The 27,807-nt window shown below is 34.6% G+C and overlaps 1 protein-coding gene and 1 long non-coding RNA gene across 6 annotated transcripts in view; one reads left to right on the top strand and one right to left on the bottom strand.

Annotated features, from left to right (window-relative positions):
• LOC123676894 (cytospin-A-like) overlaps positions 1–27,807 on the top strand; it is a 90,484-nt gene that overhangs the window by 52,776 nt on the left and 9,901 nt on the right. For 2 of the 5 annotated variants that reach the window (XM_045613175.1, XM_045613174.1), the window contains 10 exons: positions 8,420–8,625; positions 9,248–9,435; positions 11,722–11,895; positions 13,779–13,918; positions 13,977–14,499; positions 14,556–14,744; positions 14,803–14,928; positions 14,991–15,134; positions 18,815–18,977; positions 22,190–26,910. In XM_045613175.1, coding sequence (XP_045469131.1) covers positions 9,346–9,435; positions 11,722–11,895; positions 13,779–13,918; positions 13,977–14,499; positions 14,556–14,744; positions 14,803–14,928; positions 14,991–15,134; positions 18,815–18,977; positions 22,190–26,808 — 6,168 coding nt within the window. In that variant the 5' untranslated portion in view covers positions 8,420–8,625; positions 9,248–9,345 and the 3' untranslated portion in view covers positions 26,809–26,910. Of the gene's footprint in view, positions 1–8,228; positions 8,626–9,247; positions 9,436–9,922; positions 9,997–11,721; positions 11,896–13,778; positions 13,919–13,976; positions 14,500–14,555; positions 14,745–14,802; positions 14,929–14,990; positions 15,135–18,814; positions 18,978–22,189; positions 26,911–27,807 lie in introns of those variants that run through there. The other 3 variants (XM_045613173.1, XM_045613177.1, XM_045613176.1) reach the window with 3 other exon arrangements.
• On the bottom strand, positions 19,577–21,411 carry LOC123676895. The gene is made up of 2 exons (XR_006747017.1): positions 19,888–21,411; positions 19,577–19,824 (listed from the first exon to the last, which is right to left on the bottom strand). It is a non-coding gene; the product is annotated as an uncharacterized LOC123676895 (long non-coding RNA).

Raw genomic sequence — 27,807 nt, forward strand, 5'->3', positions numbered from 1 at the left:
GAACTGAAAAAACGGGAAGCCTATAGCTATTGTAGTTTTCGAAATATCGCTCGATCAGCCAGAAAACGGACCAAGTGAATACGTAATCTGTATTTTGTTGCAAAAATGCTTCTATTAGGACGATCTGGTTTCACCGACGACCTCTCGGATTGCTCTGAATCGTTTGTTTTGTTTATTACATCCAGATGAAGGAGAATAAATAAATATTCGTCGGACTCTTTGAGGGCTGGATATTTCAGTGCCACAGATGGATAATTGCACACACTTGCCGAATCTTATCGTATAATCCGTATAAATGTTCGGCATCAGCAAGTTGTAGAGAACATTTTTTTTCAGTTTCTTCTCGTACCTCGTACGTATTAAGCCTATTTAGATTCGAACGCGCATACGAATAAAATCAGTTGCTACCCCCCCCATGAAAAAGAGCTATATCCGCCCTTGATTGTCATGCAAAATGTATTAACGCTTTATTCAGAAATTCGCAGGTAGGTTTATGTCTTCAATGTGAATTCTCATTTATACAATATTCAATGGTACATAAAATATTGCCAATAGACTTTTTTTGAAGGGTTTCAATTTAGTTTTTGAAGATGAATAAGATTTTCGAAAATTTGTTGTACAGGGTGTTTTACAATATGTACCTTACATTAAAAATAATTTTTTCTCAGTCAGGACCTGCGTTATCAACAAGTCACTAGAATATTAGGATTTATTCTTCACTTTTTTCCTGAAATTTTCATGAAAATCCATAAAGGCTTCCAAGAGTTATGCCGATTGAAAGTTTTCGATGGAATACACAAATTCTCTCAAACGAATACATATTTCGAACATTATTTCAGACTTCTCAGAAGATGTTTCATCTGCACCGAATCTCATGTTCTTATAGCTATGAAATTATCAGGAATACAAGTTTCAAACATCCACTTTGGGTTATTACCAAAATTTCAAATCAATTCACTGGTCGGTTTAACAAAAGTACTTAACAATGTCCATAGATGGAGACATGTTCAACGCGGGTATATTAAAACGTTTGAGATGGCCTTGATAACAAGGTGGCAAATGCAGTCGAGATAACGTAGTATTTCATTCATGAAATACAATATACCGTTTTAATTGATCGGTTCATTGAATATCATGAGAAATAATTGTCGATGTCCGCTATAAATACTTTATCTCTAAATCATAAGAGATTGTTCGATTCTGCGTGATTGTGTTTTCAAATCTGAAGGTCTATGCATCATTTTTTCATACTGAGATGTTCCAGTACAGTATAAAGGCCTTAATTTTTTCTCAAAATGTAGAATGATGCTTTTCCGTTGTTTGATTTCAAGGCCATACTACAATGTTGTCATATTTCACTTTTTGTCCTAGAAATAAGGATTTTTCTCATTACCAGATTGGTCATTGTTTCGTAATGTATATAATTGCGATCAACCTTATGCGACAGGATTGTGAGTCAACACAATCCAGATAAGTCGTTTAACAGGCGCCATCAAGATGAAATCGTGCGTCTACAAGAAACCAATAAATAAATTATCAACTTTAGTACGTACCCACCTAACAACACTTCCCTGTAAGAAGCCTGCTAGGAAATCTGCGGGACCTCAAGTAGGCCATTAAACTTTTCGTTTGAAGAACGGTTATCAAAATCTTGCGGTTAAAATTCTCGTTGATATGAATCATGTAAATGCTTGAATATAAACTGCAAACTAAATGTTCCCCAAATTTCACTCATTTTTAATTTTATAGAACTCAGAGTTTCGTTCAACAGGCCAGTCGAAAAGGATTTTGTATCCTCTTTCACATAACAAGTCCGACGTTTTCTATACAGGGTGGTTCAGATTCGATGTCTAAAGATGGGATCTGCGGAAGTACAGTAATTCCGAAAATTGGAATTTTCCATTTTCATCATCACCAAAACTTTCACATTCTTGATAAAACTAACGGAAGTGTAACTTTTCATATACACTGTGTCCGTAAAGTATGGAAGAAATTCATTTTCAGCTAAACAGAACATTTTAGGAAATAATCCTGAAACTCGTCGATTTTTTATTTTAATTTACCGTATTTTAAAATAATCATCTAATATACAGGGTGAATTACTTTCGAGTAATGACGTCAACGTCATTTTTTTCAATGGAACACTCCCATTTTGTCTCAATTTTCCGATTACCCTAGCTGAGCTGATCCCAAAAATGTATCACATGTTGGTTCCAGTTGGTACTGGCTGGACAAAAATACAATAGTTTTGTGTGTGCTCATAAAGTAACGCGTAACATTCTTTATTAGTTAAATTAACAATACTTATTGTCTAGCAGCAATTGGTTTGAATGTAACACCTTGTAGTTTGTTACATTTTTACATCAATAAAAATGAGCTGTTTGGTACTTGTGGTTTAGAAGACAGACTATTGTATTTTTGTAATCAACATGTGATACATTTTTGGAATCAGCTCAGCTTGAGTAATCGGATTATTGAGACAGAATGGGGGTGTTCCATTCAAAAAAATGACGGTGACGTCATTACTCGAAAGTAATTCACCTGGATATTAGATTATTATTTTAAAATACGGTAAATTAAAATCAAAAATCGACGTGTTTCAGGATTATTTCTTAAAATGGTCTGTTTAGCTAAAAATGAATTTGTTCCTTCACGAACACTGTGTATGTAATATGATTATTACGCTGAAATGAGATTCTCAGTTCTCAGTTTTCGAGTTATAATACAAAGTTATGTTTTTCCAACATCCTGTTATTTCGACTGTGTATTATAACTGACAAAAACTTGTGGGAAACACTAGAAACATATTTTTTCAGCTCAACTATCAGATTCTATGAAACATTTCATTTCAATAATGTTTCTGTTCATCAGCGATAACATCAAGAAGGCGGAAGCTTTGATAGTTTGATGAAAACGGAAAATTTCAATTTTCCTTCATACTTCTAAAATAAAAGGATTTTAGTTAATTTTTTTCTCGTTAAAGAAGCTCGAAAACATTTAATTCATTTTTCTCCAACAATCCAACAGAATAATATTGCAATTGCAATAAGTAGGTACTTTCTTCAGTTTACAGAATGTCGGATAGTGGTAAGGGATATATTTGACCCTCGATTTGACCTAATTCTCATCAGCCCCCACTTCGTAAAGTGTTTATTTAGAATGTTTACCTAGCTCTTACCCTACAGAGGGAATCTAGAACCCCTTTTGTGGCTAATGTGTTGACTTTTAATTGTCTTTGTCTACCCGAAGTCCAGTAATTCAGTCAGAGGAGACTATTACTTTTTTATAACCATTTGGTGTTAGAGTAGATGCAGTCCTGGACCATTCTCTAAAATGAATATTCTCTGAAATTCAAAAAAAAAACTACTATTTTATTTGAAACTTGCAGTAGAGTTCAGTTTTATTTATTTTCATATTTTCAGAAATTTTTCTATTTTCAAAATTGTAGAAATATTAAAATGTTTAATTCAAGTGAGAAAGATTGTATGATAGTGAGAAGCATTTGTTTTGACCCTAAAATCATGAGTGAAAGTCATAAACTAGGTTGATTTGTGTAGATGTTCCTTTAATATTTCGTTAGTCTCTCATAGATACATTCTGAAGATAATAAAATTCAAATCAAGTTCTGAAAAGGTATCATCTTCAAATCGCTATGTTGCACTGCTGACCCACATAAATTAGCATATGTTACGAGTTTCGAATATGAACCAAAGCCATGGGCGTGCTGTATTAGGCAGTGTAGTCATATTTTTTATACTACATGTTTCAAGACTTATGGATTTATCGATTAAACTAACAAAAATTTTTGAGCATAATTTATTTGGTTAGGAAAATAGTGGAATGTACAGTTTTCGTCAAAACTATTATCTAGAAATGAGGAAAATCGGGAACTTTTGATCGCCGATAGAGCCGCCGCCAAGACCGGCAAACCGTACATTTTGCAGGGGCGCCAAATTGTAGGGGCGTAAAGTCAGTTGATAAAACAAGACATATTTTTGACACAAAAATGTTATCTTAGTAGTAACATAATAAAATTTCCAAGGGACACATTTTTTTTAAATCAAATAGGCGCTCTCAACTATAGTTATGAAAATACAAATAGGCACTAAAATGCAACTTTAAGAACTACGTTGTCTATTTATATTATGGAGAATAGTACTTTAAAACAATTCAGGATGTGTTTTGATGGAATCAACAAAACAGCCGATTTCAAATTGAAAAAGACGATTTCATATGAAATTGAAGAATGTCTACTTGATCAGATCGGTTGTCATAAAAAATATTAGGTTTTTTCTCCATATTCTGCTTGATTTTTCTTTCCGTTCGAGAGTTGAAGTGTTTACTACTATAGACAGTCGGCACAATCGGAACTCGGTACGAATTGGGTATCAATGTGTTTAACCTCATCATTTGGACCATTCCCGACTCAAAATTTGTAATTTTTTATAACTGGCACACCGTGATAAAATGAAGTTTTCTTTTTTACTTGAACTTTAAATCAATAGAAGCCATGATGAATGAATGACATCTTCATTAAATTTTTTTTGTCTATTATGGTGTCATACTGAGTCACTCTACGACTCTTATCTTACGTTGTAACAACAAATTTCTGATATTATCGATCAAGTTTACACATAATAGGGAATACCAGAGAAGGTGCTTCCTTCCATTATTCTGGTTATCGCATTTTATGATGTTTGAACATGGGTTGGTTAATTGTTAGTTTTATCGTGTCAGCAGAATAGTGTTACCTCCAATTATTTGTCATTCGTAGACGTACCTTTTTTTTTTGGCCAGCGGTAGCAGTTGAGCTTCGAGTTAAGCTTATTTGTTTGTTATATACTTCTCTTTCATATAAATAAGCCAAGTGAAGCCTCTTATAGTTATTACCTCTCTTCACACAGAAACTATAATTGCTTGGGTTGGTTGAATGACTAAACAAATAATCTTAGCATTAGCAGCTTTTAAGCGCTCATTATTCATGCGCAGTTTAACACAGAACTGTATAAAGATATTTTAAGTTGAATCAGTTAAAAATCTCGAAAAGGAGAACTGTATAAAGATATTTAGATATACATACCAGGTGATTATTTCAAGTTGAATCAGTTAAAAATCTCGAAAAGGAAACATCTTATGAAGAATTTTTCGACATACCCTATACATAAAATGAATACTTTAAAATTTTTGAGGAAGAGCTTTAAATGGGGAAAAACCGCAATTTCTTACTGTGTGGAGTAGTCTGTGACTTCCGGAAAATACAGAAAGTAACTAAAATTCGATATTTCGATAACTTAATTGGCCATTTCATGAATTTTAATCAAATTATTAGTAATTGAAAGTTTTAGTAGTTTATGTATTTCTGAACAATCCCAACGAACAATTAATTACAATGCATGTAGTGTAAAATTTAGTTATCGGAACATCGAATTTTAGTTACTTTCTTTGTTTTCCGGAAGTCACAGACTACTCCACAAAGCTAGAATTTGCGGTTTTTCTTCATTTAAAGTTCTTCCTTGATAACTCTTGAATTATTCATTCTAGGTATAGGGTATGTTTGAGTAACCCCTCTCTTTTTATGAGTTGAATTGACTGCAATAATGAAAAAATATAGGTTATAATTTGAAAATCTTGAGTTTTGGTGAATTTTAGTTGTCCAAGTTCATGATCTTCTGATAAACACCCTGTACCTTTATGGTCCAAACCGCAAATAGTCTTATAATAGTACGTGTTTACAGAATCTAAAATGACAAAGGTTTTTCTCGAAAAAACCTTTTCTGGAGAAATATTTAAAAAAATGTGGGTCCTCGTCGCCACCATTTTTTTTCCATAAGAATCCCATGAATCATGAACCGTTGAGGTTATAGCCAAGGTATGGCATATTGCTGAAATTGCCATCAAAAAAGCTATCTAATAATGCAATAATATACTGATGGGTGTGCCATTTGAAATAAGAAAGTGGTAGTCAAAATTATGATTAGATTTTCATAAACGTCTAATAGGCCATTACGGTGAACCACCTTGTATATTTAGGTATACAGCTATATTCTCTTCAAGGGGCGCAATAGGCGCATGAGAACACGTACTCCCAAAGCTATTAACGCAAATTTGGCGATTTTCTCGAATTTATTCATCTTCCTATCATTAGAGTCAATTTAACTTATCTGCATCTACATAATATTCTATCAACATATTAGCATATGTTTTCGCAAAACATTTAATTCCAAAAAATTCGTGAACTAAACATCGGAGCAGCCAAGATTATTTGAACTACCAGACACGCACTATTTGCATATTTCTCCCATTTGCATATCAGATAGGCACAACAAATCGTGCATACACCACCGTTTAATATCGATTCACGAAGGTCAGTAACATCCAGCCAGTCGATTCAACAATGTCTCTTTTCTCATGACCATGTCACTCTTGATGTGATTAAATTAAACGTAAGCGTACTCTGTTTGATTGAATCCGCTCAGGCAACAGTGGACAGCGATTGACGTACGTTGACAGTTGTTGTGCTTTTTAATTATGAACGGTTTCTTTGAAGCAAGCTTACAGTCACGTTTTGCCTAACAACAGTTCAACTTCTGTGTGGGTTATCATTCCCACTGTACTCTTTGCAGGCAATCTTACCAATGGATGTTCAATGTAATTCTATGAAAAATTTATGAATTGTACATAGTTACACCCTATTACTCTCCATATGGTCTTGACGTTCTTTGTCGTTCTCAGCTATTAAAATACTTAATCATAATAAGAATGAACTTTTTCTCTACTTAACATACCAAATTGCTGATCTGTCAGTACTCGTTAGATCTCCAATGAAGTCAAACGAAAGAACTAATGCACTATTTTTCATCGAATGTTGACGTCCAAATATGATGAACATCCATATGTAGCAGGCCAATTGAAAAGTCCTCGATCTACTATAGTAAAACACTTTTTTTTGGCAAAACTCGATTTTATTATTCAACATAGTTGCTTTCGAGGGCGATACAGCGATTATAGCGATCTTCCACCTTTTCGATACCATTTTTGTAATACGATTTGTTTTTAACTTTAAAATAGACCCGAATATCGGCGATTTCTTGTTCATTGGCGCTAAATTTCTTTCCAGCTTTCGAGGTCTGGGAACAGTGAAAATTCGCTGGGGGCTAGATCTGGCGAATACGGTGGATGTAGAAGCAATTCGTAGACCAATTCATGCAATTTTTCCATTGTTTTCATTGATTTGTGACACTGCGCATTATCTTGATGAAACATCACTTTTTTCTTCAAATGGGGCCGTTTTTTAACTATTTCATCCTTTAAATTATCCAATAACGCTATATAATATTCGCTATTGATGTTTTGGCGCTTTTCGAGGTAATCAATGAATATTATACCTTGAGCATCCGAGAACACTGATGCCATAACGTTGCCAGCTGACTGTTGTGTTTTTCCTCGCTTTGGATTCGGTTCATCGTGTGCAGTCCACTCAGCTAACTGTCGATTGGACTTCGGAGTAAAAGGATGGAGCCATGTTTCATCCATTGTCACATATCGACGCAAAAATTCAGGTTTATTGCACTTAAACAGCTTCAAACACTGCTCAGAATCATTCACACATTATTGCTTTCACAAATATTCGTGAATGATATGATGTACACGTTCGGATGATATTTTCACAATGTCTGCTATCTCAATCAACATCACTTTACAGTCATTCAAAATGACACCGCAACGGCGTCGCAAATGCAAAAGTCGGATGTGTACACCGGGCCTTAGACTCAGCATACCAATCAATGGTGGTTGATTTTCCAGGTGCAGACCCCGGAAACTCTTCATCAAGCCAAGATTTAGCTTCAACTGTTATTTTTTCACATAAAAAAATAATATTTTATCAGCACACGAAATTCTTTTTTTTTCCATTTTTTTTTCAAATAACAAAAGAAGCTAGCTACACTCACAACGCAATATCTCACAAACTAATGGTCGGACTGATGTCAAATTTTGACAAGTCTCGTTTGAAGGTTGGTACTAACTAAAAATCGTATGGATTTAATACTAGCACCGCCATCTGTGCATCAGACCGGGGACTCTTCAATTGGCCTAATAGACTATGCAAACCGTAGAATATTCCAACAGAAAAGCTCCTAAAACATCTTCTGCAGTTTTCTTGGAACAACAAATCGAACTGGCAATTACCATTCATTGTCCTATTTCTAATGGAAAATATTCTTTCACAGGGGCATCATGACACTATCCGATAAGCATTCATAATCTTTGAAAATGTACATAATCAATAATATGCCAAAATCTGACAACATGCTTTAAGAAACATCGAACCAAGTGCCTTATTCAACCTAAACAAATCATCTATTGATGACTTAGTTATATTTACTGCCAAAATGAAGAGTATTAAAGCGATATTTCGTAGAGGACAGACGTCTAAGTTAGACGGACAGATCCACACGCCAGAAGACCTGTCTAGGTCTTCTTCTGTAACGAACTTGAACGCGGTGGATCAAACTTCACCCAAGACCAAGACCGGCACTAATAAGCCTAGAAAATCGTCAAGTAGAGACAGGTTGGACAAGATTGCCTCCAGTACTGGCACAGCAGAAAGAAAAAATGAGAGAAAAGGTCAGTATTTATACAGTTATTTGAATATTTTGGTTATCTGGAAGATGAGATTTTGCTCTACTTTAGTATTTATCTTCCTTCTTTCACTTTGCAAAGTTTCTATAGATGTTATAATGTTGTTCTTTTCTATTAGGTTTCCTCTTATTTTTCTCATTTCTGATTCTGTATAGATAGATTAAGTTATTTATGCATGAATTAAGACTTGCTAACTTAAATTCTGTAACGCTCATCTTTGATAGTATATTCTATAAACATAGTCACTTCATATTTGTAATTTTAACAGTTTTCTCTTTCTTCATCATTTATTATCTTTATATGTAGCCCTCATGTACGAATAATATTGTTCTTGAACTGATTCTTGAAGAACACCTTTGCCACACTAAAAACTATTCATTCAATGCGATCAAATTCTAAAAAAAAGACTTTTCAATTTACTTTGCAATGATTCACTTTGCATTTTGTCAAATTTGAAAAGTGTAAAATATCTTCACTTCGCAGTTTTGAATTTTAAATGTTGATTCTGTATCGTACAGAGTGAAAAGTACTGAGTGGAATGTTGCAAAGTAATTTAGTGCAACGAGCCTCTGGAAAAGTTATTCTACTATAGCTTAAGTATTTGCAGGAATAAATAAAAACAACAACAAATTGGAAACTGGTGATCAATCTCTAAACCTAGATACCTTACAAGAAATCGAATCTCTGAAAGCTCAGCTACATCAGATGGCAACAGAAAAGTCTAGCTTGGCCCTGAAGTTGGGGGAGCAGAAAGGTCAGATCCATTCTTTACAACATCAAATAGAAAACCTCAAAGTGAGTATAAAATTACGATATCCTAAAAAGCACTTACTTTTAGATTATAAAGAGGAATATGAAATATTAGCCAAATTAATCCCAAGTTTCGTAAAATTAAATTTTTGAGATATAGAATATTATTGATTTTGTTTATGCCGACATGGAGGATGTATGGATGAAGGATGTAGGACTTATGTATCAGCTATCGTAATGTTTCTTAATGGCAAAGCTCATCCGAATGACCAGAATCTTTCACACAGTATGTTTGGGAAAGAATCATAAAAAATTTTGTGATACCAGAGTCAGACCCTTTCATAAATTCAAACTATTGTTAGCTTGGTATTTATCCACTCATTTTAGTCTCTATTTTACGGCTTGCAATATTTCATACTTTCTTTAAACACTGTATAAAGAAACGAGCTTCTGTTCATTCGTAGATAATCCAATAACCCAAATGTCATCTAATCTTATCGAGTTTGAACGATTTCAATTTAGCTTCCATAATTGAGATAATGATTCATTCCTGTTACCTGCTTATTAGTGTTTGCGGTATCGATACTTGCTCATTATACTTATTAGGTATGTCAGCCTTCATTATTTATCGACATGTGTTTTATTTTTGGTTACCTTAGGAATCTGTCAAATCTCAAAGTCATATCATGACATTTTTATTAATATCCGTTGAGAATTGATAAAAATTAACTCCTTGTCTTAGACTCACATTCTGCGCACTAATCTTCAAAGCTCGACGCTCATTTAGCGAGTCGTAATCTTTCAACTCAACCATCGCTAATAACCAATATACGGCAATAAATTTTGCCCGATACAATTAAGAATCCGAAATGAGTTTAATCATTGACTTTTGAAGAATTTTCCTCTTTTCCATTGCCTTAATCGACAACCTCGATCTAGATCTTTGACAAGTAAGATTTATTAATGCATTTTTTTTTAAGGAAATGCCGTTCCTATAAAAGAGGAGTATGTTGCTTCTGATTGTTTAGGATTCTTCCTGTAATCTTTATAACACAGATTTAGAGTGCATTTTATTTAGTTTCATGGTAAAAAACAACGGTCCAAAAAATCACCCTATTTCGTTTTCACTTTTCTCGATCATAAGATTTAGGAAGATATGACTAGGCTATATGAATATGCTGCATTCACAGAGAGACTCAGATTCCTTTTTCATACAGGGTGTTTCATTGGTAAACGGGAAAAGTTGAACAGTGTTCATGTAGTCTGTTTCTCTTAATTTTGTATCTATTTGTTCTATTCAATGGCTCTTTTCATCATGATGTACATAATTGTAAGAACTAGTATTGAATCTATCTGATTCTTTTCATTTATTCCAATAAAATTTTCGAGCTTTCAATTTTGAATTATGTACATTGAGTTCAATACCAGAAGTGACTTATAACCACTGTTTGGTATCCAATTTCTCGAAAACTTCACTCTTAAATTGAAACTTGGCGCAGCAAAATTTTTTGCGCGAAAATTTAAATAACACGACTTTGTTTTGTTTTTGTGTTGTTTTCAAATCTAAAAACGGATTTTCAAAATTTCGATATACAGGGTGTTGTTTCAAGGATACAATCGTTTTATAATTTTTTGTTAATTCAGACCTGGATTTTCCTTGTGATCATTAAGTGATTTATTTAAGCTTTATATAAGAAAGATGTGTGCCAAATATATAGAAAATATACTGGGTGGTTCGCTTGTTATAACCTCGAAAAGAAATGAGCAAAATTGTACCCCTGTATCTCAGTAACCAAGGCAGTCAGACCTAAAAAATGGGGTATATATAGAACCACCCTGGTGCCCTCTATTCACTGTTCAAGTTTTTCCGTTTACCAGTGAAACACCCTGTATAATGTTTGAACTTCCTACCTCATCAATTCAAATCGTCCCATTTGCTCAATGAAATGATTGAAAGTAACAGTAAACGGATCCGCAACGATGATGCAGAGGAATTCGAAGTTTTGTTTTGGTTTATTTCGCACCATATACCTAGTTCTTGATGTGTGAAGAGTGCCGAGTTTATGGACATCTGCATGAAAAAAAAACGGGAGCTACTTCCTCAGAAAGCATGAAATGCAAGATGAATGAACTAATTATGGTGTCAGATTACACGCTTGGGATTCTGTTATTAGATTTCTCATCTGGGCATTTCTCATATCTTTCATGGCTTTGTCGATATTTATGTCTATCGATATTACGCTCAGCAAGTTTTTTAACCCAACATCTGTGATCTTGTGGAAGTGTTATATTCTTCCACCAAACATTGATTGGTGAATTGATTTTCTTCAGATGTACCAAGAACAGAGTAGTCTTCAACTGGAGCAACTGACTGAAGAAAACACAGCCCTGAGGAACAGACTTAGAGATGTCGCCCATTCTCCACTTTCTGACAATGAAAAGCAGCAGCTTTTGTACGAGTCTCACAGGCACCATAACTCAGCACCGGCTTCCATAGCTACCAATGTAAGTATCAAATCCAAATGTCAAACTTCAATCCCAATCAATTAAATTTTGTAATTCTTTTATGTATGTACACACAAAGTTACAGCAAAGTTTAGCGAATATTTTTTAAAAAGGACATTTTGTTAATATTTTTTTATAAAATCTTCATAACATCTCACATTAACTTAAGGGCCATTATTTAAATCTAATTACAACGTTTCGGTTCGATTGTATTGGTATTTGTCCTATTTTACTTTTTAACAAACTTAACCAACGCATTCCTCCTCATACGTAGGTATCCAAAAAATTTCAAGTCTCTTCTTGTGCTTTATTTCGACAGTAATAGTGTTTACACCGGCTTTCGTCTCTAAAGTCTTTTTCAAACATAAATAAAGCTCTAGCACAAGGTGAGCCTATTATGTTATTGCATTCTCTAACATCCACTCTTCTAAGATACCTGGTGTGTCCACTTATACCTGTAAAACTTTCAGACAAAACCGAAGATTTTTCAGATTTATACTTACTTGATTTCGAGGGATCGCGTCTGTTTCAGATGGCGCATACATCGTTTATATTTGACATTTCTCTCTATTCCCGGCGCTCGTGACCTTTGATTATAGAACAATGATATTTTATATTCTATGCTCGTAACAATCTTCTATACTCTGTCATTATATTTTATATATATACTCTGTCATTATATTTTATTTATTGAATATTTGATAGGAACTGAATTGCAATTTATTGTGAAAGTTTGTCAAGTCAAAATCAGTATTTCATTCTTAAACGGCGCCAGACAGATAGCGGGAAAAATATATCTAAAGAGCGCCACCTTTCAGAACTCTGGTCGAACAGAACACCAAAGCAACAGGTGGGTATCTCAAAAGTTTGAAACAAAATCGAATCAGGGATTTTATGCATCTTACGCCCATCGCTAAGTTTTTTAGTTTATTTAGTGAAAGCATATGCAACCCCAAATATTTATCTATTGTTTTCGTCGTTTATTCTTCATCCAATCTACGTGAAGTAAGATGGCCTACTTGATCTGACTACAAAATCCCGACTCTAAACATTTCATTGTAGCCTGGTGCAGGCTGTAGTGAGAATACTCAAATACAGGGCGATTCTTCGGGAATCGGGATGGCCTATTAGACGTTTACATGAAATGTAAAATTTAGTTATCCAAACATCGAATTTTAGTTTCTTTCTGTGTTTTCCGGAAGTCAGACTACTACACACAGTGAGGAATTTATTGCGGTTTTTCCCCATTCAAGGTTCTTCCTCGGTAACTCTTTAAGTACCTATTCATTTTAGGTATAGAGTTTGATTAAGTAACCCCCACTATTTTTGTACGTAGAATCGACTGAAATAATGAAAAATATAGGTTCTAATTTGGAAATCTCGAGTTTTGATGGATTTGAGTTGTCCAAGTTCATGATCTTCTTATAAACACCCTGTACATTTTGGTCCAAACCGCAAACAGTCTTATAATACTACGTATTTGCAGAATCGAAAAAGAAAAAAAAAATTCGAAAAAAGCTTTTTCTGCCGAAAAATTCAAAAGAATATGAATCCTCATCGCCACAATTTTTTTCACCCCATTAACTCATGAACCGTTGAGTTTTTACCCATGGTATGGGATATTTCCGAAATTGTAATAAAAAATGTATCTAATGATGCAATAATATACTGGTGTGCCATTTGAAATAAGGAAGTAGTAGTCTGTTTCCGGTATAACATGAAGTTGCAGAGATCTGAAAATATTTTAGGGAGAAAGATCATTGTCTTTAACCCCAATATGCAAATTTTCAGCTCAAAATTATGATTAGTATTCCATAAACGTATAATTGTCCATTTTTGATACATCAATATTGAATTTTAATAATAATAACTTTTAATTTCAGCCGATGGAAGACGGAAACTGCGGTGATGTTACAGCTTGCCCTACTCCTGATTGGGACAAAAACTCAAGCAGCAATGTTAGCGAAATTTCGGTGGCATGTTTACAGGACAAAATTAATCAGATGCAAGAAACTCATTATAGGTGAGTTCTCTTTATTATTCAAATCAATAGACTGATGGAAGACTAAACCTCTTTAAAGCACTAATGAAGAGCTCCAAGCGACCCTTCAAGAACTCAACGACCTCCAGGGACAACTAGGAGAACTGCAAAAGGAAAACGAACGGCTAGTCGAGGAGAAGAACCTAATGTTCGACTCACTCTGCCGGCAGACCGAAAGGCTGAAGGATACCAGACAAGAGGTGGAATCCCTGAAGACGCATTTGTATCGGGATCAGAACGAGACTGGCCTCGAGACAGCCCAAGAGCGCGAGGAGAAGTTGGTCGATCTACTGAAGTCGGCACAAGATGAACACGAGTCGCTCCTGTCCAAACATGAACAGCTCAGTGAGGAACTCCATGAGATGCGGGAGGCAAACGATGCCCTCCATGACCAGCTAAAGGTCATGACAGAAAGAAACGGGACTTTAGAGAGCACTCTGGATGCCAAACAAGCGGAGCACAAACTCCTGGATCAGGAGCTGGCCATGGCCAGAGATCAGTGCAATGGAAAGCAGATCGAAGTCAATAGGTTGAAAGATCTTCTAGAGAACGCCAGAACCAAGGTGAGATCTGTGAACCAAATGAAGACGTTGAAGATTTAAATTTGTATATTTCGCAGATAAATGAACTGGAACAGGACAGAGCTCTCAGCGACAAGTCAGAATTGGACGAGATGTTAGACAATGCTAGAAAAGAAAAAGACGCGTTGGAATCGGAGGTTGCCCATCTCAAGGAGCAGCTGGCCAGGAGTAAGAACGAAATCGAGAGACTCAAAGAGCAGATATCTATTCTACAGGAAGAATGCAAGGTATAATCCGATTGAAACCTACTGTTGTCATAGTGAATAATTGAATTTGTATTTCAAGGTCACAAGAAATAACGCAAGAACAATCCAGTCCGACTTGGAGTATAAATACGATAAACTGGCGTCAGAAAAAGCAACTGTGACTGAACAGTTACACAAGTTACAGGACATTATAAACGATCTCCAGGTAAATTCGGTTTTTTTTTTCGGGAAACCCATTTGTTTTATTCTAATTTCCATTTTCTTCAGGTTCAAGCTCAATGTCAGGAGGAGGATAAGAGGAACCTTTCAGATGTGTTGGCGGAAACCCAGAGAAATCTCAGCGAATCCGAGAGGAAGATCTTAATGTTAGAGAATGATCTAGCCGACGTGAAGAAATTGAGAAAGGATGAGGTGGGTGATCCATGTTGAGATGTTTTTTGGGGATTTTGGTATACAGGCGTCGTTGTGCAATTCGATTACTAATACTTTACCCGTCCTTCGGCTTTGCAACGATGCGATTTTATATTTACCAAAATCCTGAGAAATATTAAAGCTGTGGTTCGTTTTGCACTCTGCAGAAAATCAAGCGGTCTTAACAATGAAATCCCCTCGCAAATTCAATACTATGTTTTATTATCGTTGATTAGTAGTGTTCATGTTTCTGAACAGATTGCGAAAGTTGGCAGTATTTTAGACAATTTATTATTGAATCTTTTAGTCATACATTGCCAGAATTTCGAATCCCGAGTGATTTTGGTTCAAGGCTAAAGCTAAAATAATAAATAACATTGTTACGTACAGTTAAACACTTGGGAACATGCACTCACATCGACTCAAATGTCAGATTCAATAAAATTAACTTTTTTTTGTGTAAATTCACAAATTTAATTAAAGTAACTCCAGCAGGGCGCAACCAACCGATGTTTTGATTGGTTGAACATATGGAACCAATGGGTCATTGAATCCTTTCAAAGCACGTGAATTCAGTTCCCTAATCATTGGTTGAAATTCAAACATCTTGATCCTACCCCTCGTTGTCACGTTACCCAGGGCTTACCTTTTTCTCTCTAATGTTGGAGTTTATGCTCTGAACTGCACAAAATTGAGTGAAATGAATTTAAATGGATAAAATTGAAAAAAAAACATCATTTTGACATCTACACATTAAAATCTGTTGTTTTCAACATAAACTTAAAGTCCTTCTTCTTCCCCTTTTTTTAGGCTCACAGCCTGTTTTTTTCCAACTCAATACTTAAAGTACGAGCGATATTATTATTATTGAATATTAAGCTATTTTAGACCAAACTAAGAACCTGAACACATCCTTTTAAAGATATAAAACTGTAACATCCTCAAAGTTAAATTTATGTCCTCCAGTGTGTACATGATTTCGCCATTTTTAACAAATATTAAATTAAAGTATAGGTCGATTCCTCGCGAACATAGGTGTTCAGATGCAGTCCTCAGTTACTTTTTTTTGTTATATGTATACAGGGGCGAATAAAAAAAATGAAAAGTAAGGAAGTTAGCTTTTATTCAGTGATCAGACGAGAATGGTTTCAGTATACTGAAAAAAATTGTTGATTATATTAAGAAAGACAATCATCTACTTGATTTCATTGATACAATGTACTTTTTCATCAATATAATGAAAAATCATTCTTTCACGTATATTTCTTGATATTATCACGATTCTGAAATTGATGTTGAGTGTTCATTGTTTTGGTGAAATATTCATTAAACAGAAGAATTTTGTTCATTGATCATTAGATGTATAAAGTAGTACATAACGAATACTTTGGATAATTTCAATGAAGAATAATACATTATTGATACAATGTACAACCGATCGAATAATAATACGAACTCTGGTTTAATGTTTAATGAAAGTTGTTCCTTGATTCAACGAAAACAATTCATCAATATGATGAACGGATGAACGACTTTTCATTGGTTGAAAAATGATAACTGAATTCCTCAATACATTTTACTTTTCATGGAATTTTTGAAGTACACTTTTGGTTCAGTGTGATTTTGTCCGTTTCCCTAATTTTCCGGAGGGATAACCACCACGTGGCTTTCCGGGTATCAGTCAAACATTAGGTACCCATTGTTTCCCCTCTGGCGCTCCTGCGATGACTAAACTTTGTACGATGTATGAAGTTGTACATTCACTTTATCTTCTTTCTCTTTACGAAGCATATAAGTAGAGGACAGCACTGTACGACGTTCGATTATTTTTTTCACAAAATTATAGTTCTTTTGTAATGATTTTTTGTAGGTCTTTTTCACGAATATTTTAAAAATATATCAGTGCTTAGTACATCGATTCCTCTGCGAAAAACGAAAAGTTACAAAAATTTTTTTTTTTTCGCAAATTGAAAATACATATTGTCATTCTACAATGTAGATTATTGTCTAAAGAAATTATATTAAACCCCTATAAAAATCGAGGATTGTAAGAAGAAAAATCTATAACTTCGTCTTGCATTATGATCAGTCAAATGGTATGGTATTCCCTCTTGATACTAGCTCTGATGTATTTAGTTGGGTGATTGTTAGCTTTTAGGATTAGCCTAACATTTCTTCAGATTAAGTAGATATTCGATATCCCTTCTCTATTTATCATATTTTTAACAACATTCCTTTTTTGTGAAAAACTGTTGTTTTTATGGAAGTTAATGATTGGTTTTCTGTACCAATTATTTTTATCTATGATGGCATTATATGTAAGAATGAAAGCCTGTCAAATTTTTTAATAGCTCATTATTTTCTCTGAAGTTTTTCGCTCAAAAGTATCCCTTTAGGTATTCTGTCAAGAAAGTACCAACAAAAAATACAATTGAAAAAAATTCAAAATTCTTTCTGGATATTTTTCTTTTTCATGTTTGAGTATCATTCAGTTTGATCACATTGATTAATTTGTCAATTAATTTTGAATATGCTTCGTGATCTGGATAATGGATCAGACCATGCACTAAAGCGGTAAAAATATTATAAAATGTTTACAATGAATCGATTCCACGAAAGACACTTCCTTTAAGTGCGCTATGAACATTAGAGTGATCATACCTGTAGAAACTAAAGTTCGGATATTCGGAATTTTTTTCGATATCCTGTTTGAGTTTTCTTTAGTGACATGATCAACATAATACTTTTAATCAAGCTTGAAATTGTATTTAGATTCTTCAACACATGAAATTTCCACTCAGTGGAATTTTTTGTCACTGAAATTTTGTTTTTTTTTTCTGTATTCTGCTTGAATTTCCTATCATTCCCAAGACGCAATCAACTCGACTTTCACCGAAAAGCTCTAAATTTCAAAATTGTTCTTTTAGATAGGTACCTATACAGGGGAAATCTGAATGCGGTCGGAGACATATCACTGAATTATTTGGATATTCAATATGCAGTTAAACATGAAAAAATGCATAAAGCTTGACATGTTATTCTTCACCTAAATATATAATTTAATCTTCGTCGAAGTCGTAGTTTTGGAATTATCATTGAAATTTTATGTTCAATATGTCCTTCTGTTCGAAATTTATCATGTTTACGACCAACCGGACGGAAAGAATCTAATTTGATGATGGATTCGCCATCAGTGACTTGAACCTTATCGTTTCAGACCTTTACCGGCTCAAAATTTTAAAATTACAGACATTGGGATGACATGATATAGCGATCTGATCGGGAAACAAACACTCAAAAAGAGAAAATAAAAAACCAAATGAAAATTTACTGTGATATCTCTAGAGACGAATCGGTTAATAACTTGGTGAGGATTTCCCAATTTTGAAACTTTTAGAGACACGATATTTCATTTTTTTTTCAAATCTCCAACATCAAAACATCGTAGGTACTAAAGAAAATGTTAACTGTCATTTACATACTCTAAATCACTCTACGTCCAAATAAAACATTTACTCAACCCTACACACTCAATAATTTCAAGTCGCAATACATATTCCACGTAGAAAGTAATCCGCGAGATAAACCAGTTGTACTCTTATCTGAGAAGATAAGGTTCCATCAATCTTTGCAATAAAGCGTTTGCACAGCATCGTGAATTAACTATCCCAATATTCCAGAATGAAGAATGGGAGAAGTTCCAGAACGACCTTCTAACCTCCGTCAGGGTGGCGAACGACTTCAAAACTGAGGCCCAACAGGACCTCCAAAAGATGATAATGGAGAATAAAGAGCACAGGGATAAGGTTCGGCAGCTTGAGGCCCAGTTGGATAAGTTGAAAGGTGAGGGGAAATTTTGTTTTCATTTCTAGCAATGTTTTTGTCTTAGGTGTCTTTGCATTGTAAACTGATAAATGGTGGCGGGGAATTTGGAAAGCTGGGGGCTACTTAAATTCAACAAGTGGTTTTTCTATTTGTGTACCATCCTAGAAGATTGAGGGTCTAATACTATTATGTATACCTTCATGATATGTTACACAAGAATTCAGTTTATGTTAGGATAAATAATATTGACATTAGAATTGTCATGGTGCTTTTTCCGACTTAACATAGTCACACATCTCACACATCTACAGAAACTCTCTTAAGTTTGACTAGTTTGTTCTGAAATAATATTTCTATTGAAATCCTCCAGACTCAACGTTTCCGGTTATTTGCAGTAGTATATTCCTTCTGCACCTCTTGAAAGTATTATTCGGAAATGTCAATTTTATAAACATTGATTAAGTGCTTCAAATTACCAACAAATCTCAAGAATACCTATGTTATTTCTTGATTTTGTTGATTGAATTGAATGTATTTTATTTTGCTTGATGAATTGGCTGAGTTTAATAATTTAAGAGGTATTATTTAATTCGGTATTCGGAATAAATAAGTACGAGTTCAAATCTTATGTTTTAATATTCTTCATTTCTTAAACTAGGTAGATAGTGGAAACTAATAACTTAATTTGATTTGAGTTTTTCAACAACAATTTTCAAAAAAAAATGTTTACTCATCTACTGAAAAAATGTGTCCAACTCATGATTTTGACTTGGTTTATCTCATTATGTGTTCTGTGATGTCTACGCTTTCTACTTCATAATGTAGTAACTGATGACAAGAAAGTATTTTTTTACTCATTTTCGATCTGGAATTTGACAATTTACAAATGAGGGCTGCTGATTGAAATAACTGCTACTAATTTCCATACTTTTCCTATAATTTCATGCCATGTAGACAGTGGCAGATTTACAGATTACACTTAGTCTGTAGGCTTCAGAGATGTGGCAAAAGTTAGCCTACAGGCTAATCTCCAATTTTCGAAATTCGTACTTAGTGTGTAGTTTTTTTTTATTCTGTGAATCAAAATAAAAATTAATAAACTCAATCTGCCGGCGCTCAAAATTTGCCGCCATAGGCTTCAGCCTATACAGCCTGCTGGTAAATCCGCCACTTGCTATGGTATAAAGACCAATTCCCAAGAATTGGCATGGCTCTTAAGGTCCCCATATGTTATTTCAATCAATTATTATTTTTGGGAATACAACAAATATGTAGTACAAATACTTATTGAATAAAATGCTAGACATTTTTTATTGTTTTGGTCCCTAGTTGTCGAAAATTGATCTTGATATTGATTTTAGGTGAAAGAATTTTATTTCTTCAAAATTTATTCAAAAAAATTATTTCGTTAATTAAAAATTGATAATTTATGGCAACATGTTGTTGACGGAAAACTTATCTTACGGAAATAAAAATTAAGATAAAAAAAAGCATTAATGCTCTGATGGAAGTAGACTTAATTTGGATTCGTTGTTAAAATGCATACAATTTCAGAAAAAACTTTTCGCTGACTTGTCATCGGCCAATTGATTGGAAAATTGACATTTAAATTATTATGTCATACCAGTTTGATATTTTGATTTTGCCAAAATCATTATTCAGTGCATTATCTGAAACCTTTATGACCCTTGGGCAAAATTTAAAGAAAAAAATAATATATTTAATAAATTTCAATTAACAAAATTATAATAAATAACACAGTTAACATTCTTTATTTGAATTAATATGAAATTGGATTCAACTTATGTTTTCAGATATGTATATCACAATGATACATGGGATTTTACCAAATGTGAAAAATTGGTTTGTCACATCTGAAATCAATTATAATAGCATAATATATTATGGCTTTCCGACAGGGGTTCCTCGATATCCGTTTAGAACTTTCAACTTCCTCGGTAGCTCGCTTGGTAGAGCACTAGACTAGTGATCCGAAGATTGCGGGTTCGGGTCCCGCTCGAGGAGGTACTTTTTCCGGATTTAAAAATTGTCTGTTCATCAAATGGGTTTTTCCAATTAGTTGTATAGTATAATGACTCTGCCTGCAGGTCAGAAGAAGTATGTTTTCCGGTCTCCGGATACTCGCATTGCTGTAAAGACTTGTATTCTGTTATCCTCTTTAAATTATTCTTTTCTTCTTCTTCAATACTTGTGAAAACGAACTCTTTATTGGTTTTTGTCTTTGGTGAATTTAAAATCAAAGTCTTCTTCACCATTGATTATTTGGACTACAAAGTATTCCACACAGTTCACTGCTATCCAATTCACAACATTTTGGTATGAGTTTCGTGAACTTTATGTCAGTGAATATTTCACTACCTTTTTAGATTTTTCGTATAGTTTTTCTTGAAAAAATTCACAATTCAATATTTCCTTCCATAGCAACGATAGTGTGTCCCATAGAAAATTAATAAAAGACATAAAAATTTGTATGACCACGTATATTGAGAGATGTTGATGATCTCGAGCGATTTACAAACACACGAGCTGAAGGCTTTCAGGTTCACAAGTCATCGCCCTAGGATCATAAACACTACTTAAAAGCCTTTGGTACATAAATAATTATTATATCATGAAAACACGTTATTATTTTAAACGTACATTATTCATGAGAATATTAGATTCGAATAAAATTCCATCTTCAATTCTTCGAGGTAAAATGATTGGGTATTAGGACTATTAGCAAGAAAAAATATTTTTGAACGTATATCCAAATTTTCCTCAATCCATATTACCCAATCCATTCTAAATATACTGAGCTCCTTCATGTTCAATATTTATGTATACCTCAAAAATATTACGGGAGATTATGCGTTTCTGTGTCGAGACGCCTAATCATATGCATATTTACTATCAGATAACTGCGATATAAAAGTAAATAGTTGTTTTACCTAGTTGCCTCTTGGTCAGATCTCATCCTGTCTTCCTCGCCTTGTTGATGGAAAACTCATATTTTCACTATCACGGGATCTGGGCAAAACGCGAAATGAATTTTTATGAGTCACCTAATTTGTAGATAAGATAAACGATGGACGATTCGAATCCGATGTGTTGGATTGTTTGTGCTGGTGTCGGTTTTTAGTGCTTTTCATGTTGTGAATGTCAACGCTTTCGTGGTGTCCACCTCGGAGACTCCGAAAAGATATAAGCTAGTATTGTGTGGTTACCAGGTGTTCCAGCTATGCCCGAAGAAAGGAGAAACTCGCAGCAGTTGCCAAAACAGAACGCCCATAGAAGGATGTTTGGTAGTTTGCCTAGCCTTTTGGATATTTTCAATGATAAGGAACAAGCTGATAAAGTTTCCAAACGACCCAAATGGATTAGACATCAGAAAAAACTATCTGAAGGCGAAGAGAAGATTTTGGAATCATTACACGAAATGTATAACGAAATAGATCCTGAAAAACCAAGTGATATGTTAACCTCTGAACAAGCTTACATCAAGAAACTTAAAACCTTATACGAAGATAACAGCACGGCTTATAAACCTGTAGCACCTAGGAAAAAACATGATCTCGCTATAAGTAAACCCCTTCTGGAATCGGTTTATTCAAATCCAAAATTAGAAAGTATAGCCAAGAATCCAAACTTGAAAAACCTAGAAAGCGATAGATTTTCTTGGATGGGATACAAGCAGTTCTCTGACGATCAAACGAATAATAAAGAGAAAAAAGACTTAAAATCGAATGCTGTCAACATTGAAAGATTTGTGAGCTACCTTCCAAGCACACCTGAAGTTTCATCAAGAACATCCAGTTCTGAACAACGTCGAGTATCATCCATGGACAACACCAGACAATTTCCCCTGAGGAGGTATAGCAGCAAAGAAGATCTAACAGGCATCGCTGAACTGGAATCATTCAAGGACCCGTCGAATAAAATCGGAAGAAAGCGATCTTCCCTGAAGAGCATCCATTCAGATACTAGCTCCAATATTTCTAACAAAAAACGCGTTTCTTTCGACGAAAAAAGGAATTCATGTGTAGTTATAAAGGAATTCTTGAGTTTCGGTTCTTTGGAAGATATTTATAAAAAAATCGACCCAAAGTTACCCGAAAGTCAACTGACCAAAGAGCAACGATTCGCAATACGCCTGAAGACATCAATGGAAAATTTGGGACAAAAACCGGAGCTGAGAAAACGACCAACCTTCAAGAAGAGTAAAGTAATTATAAGCTCTCCTCTGAAAGAATCAGTTTTAAAGAACACAAAGTTGTTATCTATCTTCAAAGACCCAGTCGTTAGAGTGGCCGGTAAAGATACAGAGCTAGAGACCGTTGAACTGAGAAAAGTGCATAGGATGAAGAAATACCTCGCAGACGTGAATAGAGTACTGAGGAATCCCACGAAAACCATGTGTAAGAAAGATTCCAGGTTAAGCAGGAGCCTGGAGAATCTTAATTGTTTTCCATATGTTTTCAACCGTATTTCTTCTTCCATGGAGAATCTTCCATCTGAAGGAGGAATAGAGCCTCAAGTAGAGCTGAAAGTCGTTACGAAGATTCTCCCTGCAAAAAATTTCGCCGCTTCGTTCAACATTTCTTCGAGTTCTTCCAGTGTCGACAATAGCATTGAGAATTTGATCGAAAAGACTGAAGAGACTCCAGTAGTATTCATAGAGCATTTCGAATCAGAAAACAAAAACAGAGATTCGAATAAATGTGTTTCAACTGTGGAAGATAGTACACTACACATAGAAGACATTTCAGAAGACTGCAATCAGAGAAAAAGTGCTAGTGCTGTCGATGATGATGATGAGTATACAGGTCGTATATCGTTCCCCGAAGAAGAAGGTGAAGTATGTAGAATGAGATTGCTGTCTATAAACTCAGTTGAAATGGAAGAAGAAGACGATGTCTTGGCTAGGTACAAACGAATTTCAGAGTATATAGAGGAATGTTCTGACAAAGAAAGTTATGTAGAAAGAGGTGAAGAAGATTCCCAATCGTTGTACACCGTTGAACTAACAAACGCTGAAGATTACATTATCCACACTGTAGCTTCGGTCGAACCAATAGACGAAGAAAAAGAAAACTGGCTGACGAAATACTTGGATGAAACTTGTGACATCGAAGAAAAAAAAGAGAACAGAAAGATGAGGGTATTATATAAGGATGTAGTCCAAGAAATAAAACGAAAATATAGTCAAGATCAACATTGTTCGAGTGAAAGCAGCGACGAAGAGGGAATTCATATACTCAATACCAAGGAAGGAAAAATTGAAGTGCGACGATCGAGCGAAGATGAAGAATCCGAAGATAATATGGACTCTAATTTCTTAGATAGATTCTTCAAAACAAATCATTCATTCCCACAGCTTAATGTTTCCCCAATTGGAACTTGTTCTACATTTGGAAATGAGTTAAATGTTCAAAAATCGGAAAAAGATGATTGTGTACAAGAAAGATTCGTAGAGCAGCAGCATCCAACTCAAGAAGAAATGGACTACATAATGAATGTAAGAAAAACATATAAGGATGAATTCGAAGACGTCGATAGGTTAGGAAATACTAATGTGGAGTCTGACTACAACAGAAAATATTTGTGTAGACAAAATTATGTAGACTATGATGACTATGATGTAAAAATACAATCTCCAGTATTAGAAGATACAACGCCAACAATATATCCTGTGGACAAAGTATCTGAATCAAAGCAGTCAGTTTTGTCAACAAGTGATTTGGATCTACTATCTTCTATTGAAAAAAGGCATTCGAGAGCCCTTTCAGATATAAATATGAATGATTTAGCATTCATAGAATCTATGAAAGATAAATATTTGAAGATAGATGATTCCAAAACCATTGAGTCAAGCCAAAACGATACAGCAAAGGAATTTCTTTCAATGGAAAGTGAGCCAATAAATGTTATATCTCTAAATTCTTCAACGAGTTATAGTGAATACGATTTGAAATATCTAACACGAGATTTTTTAACTGAGGAAATGAGCCACCATAGTGATTTTTGGGGGAACGATAATTCTGATTCCAGAAGTTCATTACAAATTCACACAAATGAGAATAACAGTACATTGAGATATATTGGACAGAAATCTGATTCGATATCACCCTATTCTTCTAAAAACAGTGAATTTGGTATTAGTTATAGTTATTTTTATTCGAAGCTTTTGACGGAAAATTTCTTGAAAGAAGAAAAAAAACATAGTTCATGCAGTACAAATGGGAAGATTTTTCCATCTGGAAATATAAATCAACGAGATGCTAGATACTTTGATTGTTTGGGTGTCCAAAATAATGAGTTCTTAAAAAAGTCGACGCTAAATTTTTTGACACAGGAGATTAATTATAACACATATTCTGGCACAATATCAAGAAGATCTGATAAAAATTCTTCAGTAGGGGAAATAGTTAATCCACATGAATGTAAAGGTGAAGTGAATGATTCAAGGAAAGAAAGTGAATCAACAAGATTGGTGCTAAATCCACCCTGTCAAGAATTCGTTTCAAATGCGGAATTTATACTGAGAAACCCTAAAGACAGACTGTCAAGAACTTCCACCGACTGCGATAGTTGGCTCTATTATGAGCCAGTCTACACAAACTGTTACGAATTTCAACCACGTACTCCAATAAATGTCCAATCGAAGCCAAGGAAACCGAAACCGTTACCAAGAAAATTTTGCACAGATGACAAGTTGACCTTAACCACAATCGATGTGAATGTGGATTCTTCTGTGACTCGAACCTTTGACAACGTCCAAAAAGTCAAAAATGAACCACACGAAGAACTACTGCCAAATTCAAGTAAAGTCATGAATGAATCCAACGATGTTGTAAGAATGAAGTCTAGATCCGACAAGATCCTCCAAGATAGTATCGCTCATCCATCCAAAGAACCCTCCGTAAGCTCCCTCGCCAAATGTATGGACGGCATTGGATCGTCCAACGTCATGGTCAGAAAAACGAAGAAGTTCATCAAAGAAGGGGACCTGGTTGAAGAGTTTGACGAAGCTGCAGGAGTGTATAACGTTCGTTTAGAAAATATACTCGATAATGAAAAGTTTGATACGAAAAACCAAATCATACCAGAAGCGTTGATAGACTATGCTGATAGTGAATCGAAGGTTACTCTCATCGACGTCGATAATGGTTTTAGTGATTTTCAAGAGCCCTGCAGTAGACCCCAGACCAGTCGACAGCGATCAACCCCATTCAGACTATCTTATTATGGGGAAACTAGCGAAGAAGGTGTTGATAGTTTGAAGGAAGCAACTTCGCGAACTTCTGTTTCTCTTCTCAAGCAAAAATTCGAAAATTTAGTTACAGATAATGACGAGACAGACACGAACTCTGTGGTAATCAAAGAATTCAGGGAAAGCCAAAAAGCAAACCTGGCCAAACTGCTCAACGAAAAAGCTGCCTACGACTTGGTATTCAAAACAGAGAGCAAATACTGGTTCGACAACACTTCAGAAGCTGATAGGCCTGAGACCCCCATCAATACTTCAGCGCCATCTTTCGAATCTGCCGCCACGGAGAAACCCTTGAATATTACCATCTTAGATCCGATTGAGTCGAAGACCAATGCTAACTACCAGCACTTGTTCGAGAGCGGTACCGTGAGCAAGAACCACCAGAAACCCTTTGTGGGTAATGTGAAGCTGTCCGAGTTGAATCTCAAGACCAGCATCCCCTGTGTAGATTTCACTACCCTGAATAATCCCATGGTGGAGAGAGAATCGAATGCTTCCTTGTACAATTTTGGATTGGGTAGCGAAGGGAGTTCTGGTGCAGATGCTGCTACCTCATGTTTGGCGAAGGATGAGTGACGTTTCGTTATCTTATTTGGTGTCGTTCTACTTTCATATTTTATCGCTGTATATGATTGGATATTTATTTCTTTTATATGTAAATAGATTTCATTCGATATATTGCATTTTTGTGTTACCTCAAATTGAAACAATTATCTTCGATTTTCTTGGCTAATCAAGTTTTTTTAAAACCACGTAGTATATGTACAAAAATTTTCCTAAAGTTAAAAAATATCTTGAAGAATCGAAACCTAAACCTCTTCCACGAAAGGGACTCAACAAAACTACTCTGTTAATTGGTAGGTGAGTGTTTTGGGTGATGCGTTAATATTGATGAGGTTTTATTGTCCTATAATGTTGCCTTAAACATTTTGGAGAGATGGGGAAAATGCTATACTGATAGACTGAAGAACAAATAATTAATTTTCTAATATAAGAAATTAACATGGACTTTCTTTGTGATAGTAATTATTTATGTAACTGCAGTCTTGATGAATGCATGTCCTGTTATAATTCCATGGGTGAATGAAAACCTTTGAAATTCTTTAGAAATGTTCAAAATTACTTCTTAAAAATAGTCTTTCTCAACCTTTTTCATACAATATTTGGTGAAATAGAAAAGGATGTGACTATTTGAATTTGAATCGAAAGTACTAATAACGCTTTTAAATAGGAGATATTTATTTGTCAATTCGTTGCAATGGAAGCAATTATTGTTCAGTGTCATGTTGCGTGATTTTTATCGTCAATAGAAGAGGAAAGTTTTTCTCCTAAATTATTCATAATGATAATTTTTTTAAAGAAGAATATATATCTACTGCAATGTCTGATTTGAAGAAAGAAGTACAGATCAACATTGAGAGTTTCAATCTACAATTTTTCCTAAGAAGTCGAGGAGCAAGTATGATTTAGGTGGTTCAAGTATTTTAGTATTACAATTATTCTTCATTTTTGCCTTTAATTGGGAAAAATACTTTTCATCAACATTTGCAAAATATTTTGATTCTCATAACTAGT

Source organism: Harmonia axyridis, chromosome 3, assembly GCF_914767665.1.
Source record: "Harmonia axyridis chromosome 3, icHarAxyr1.1, whole genome shotgun sequence".
Lineage (NCBI taxonomy): Eukaryota > Metazoa > Arthropoda > Insecta > Coleoptera > Coccinellidae > Harmonia > Harmonia axyridis.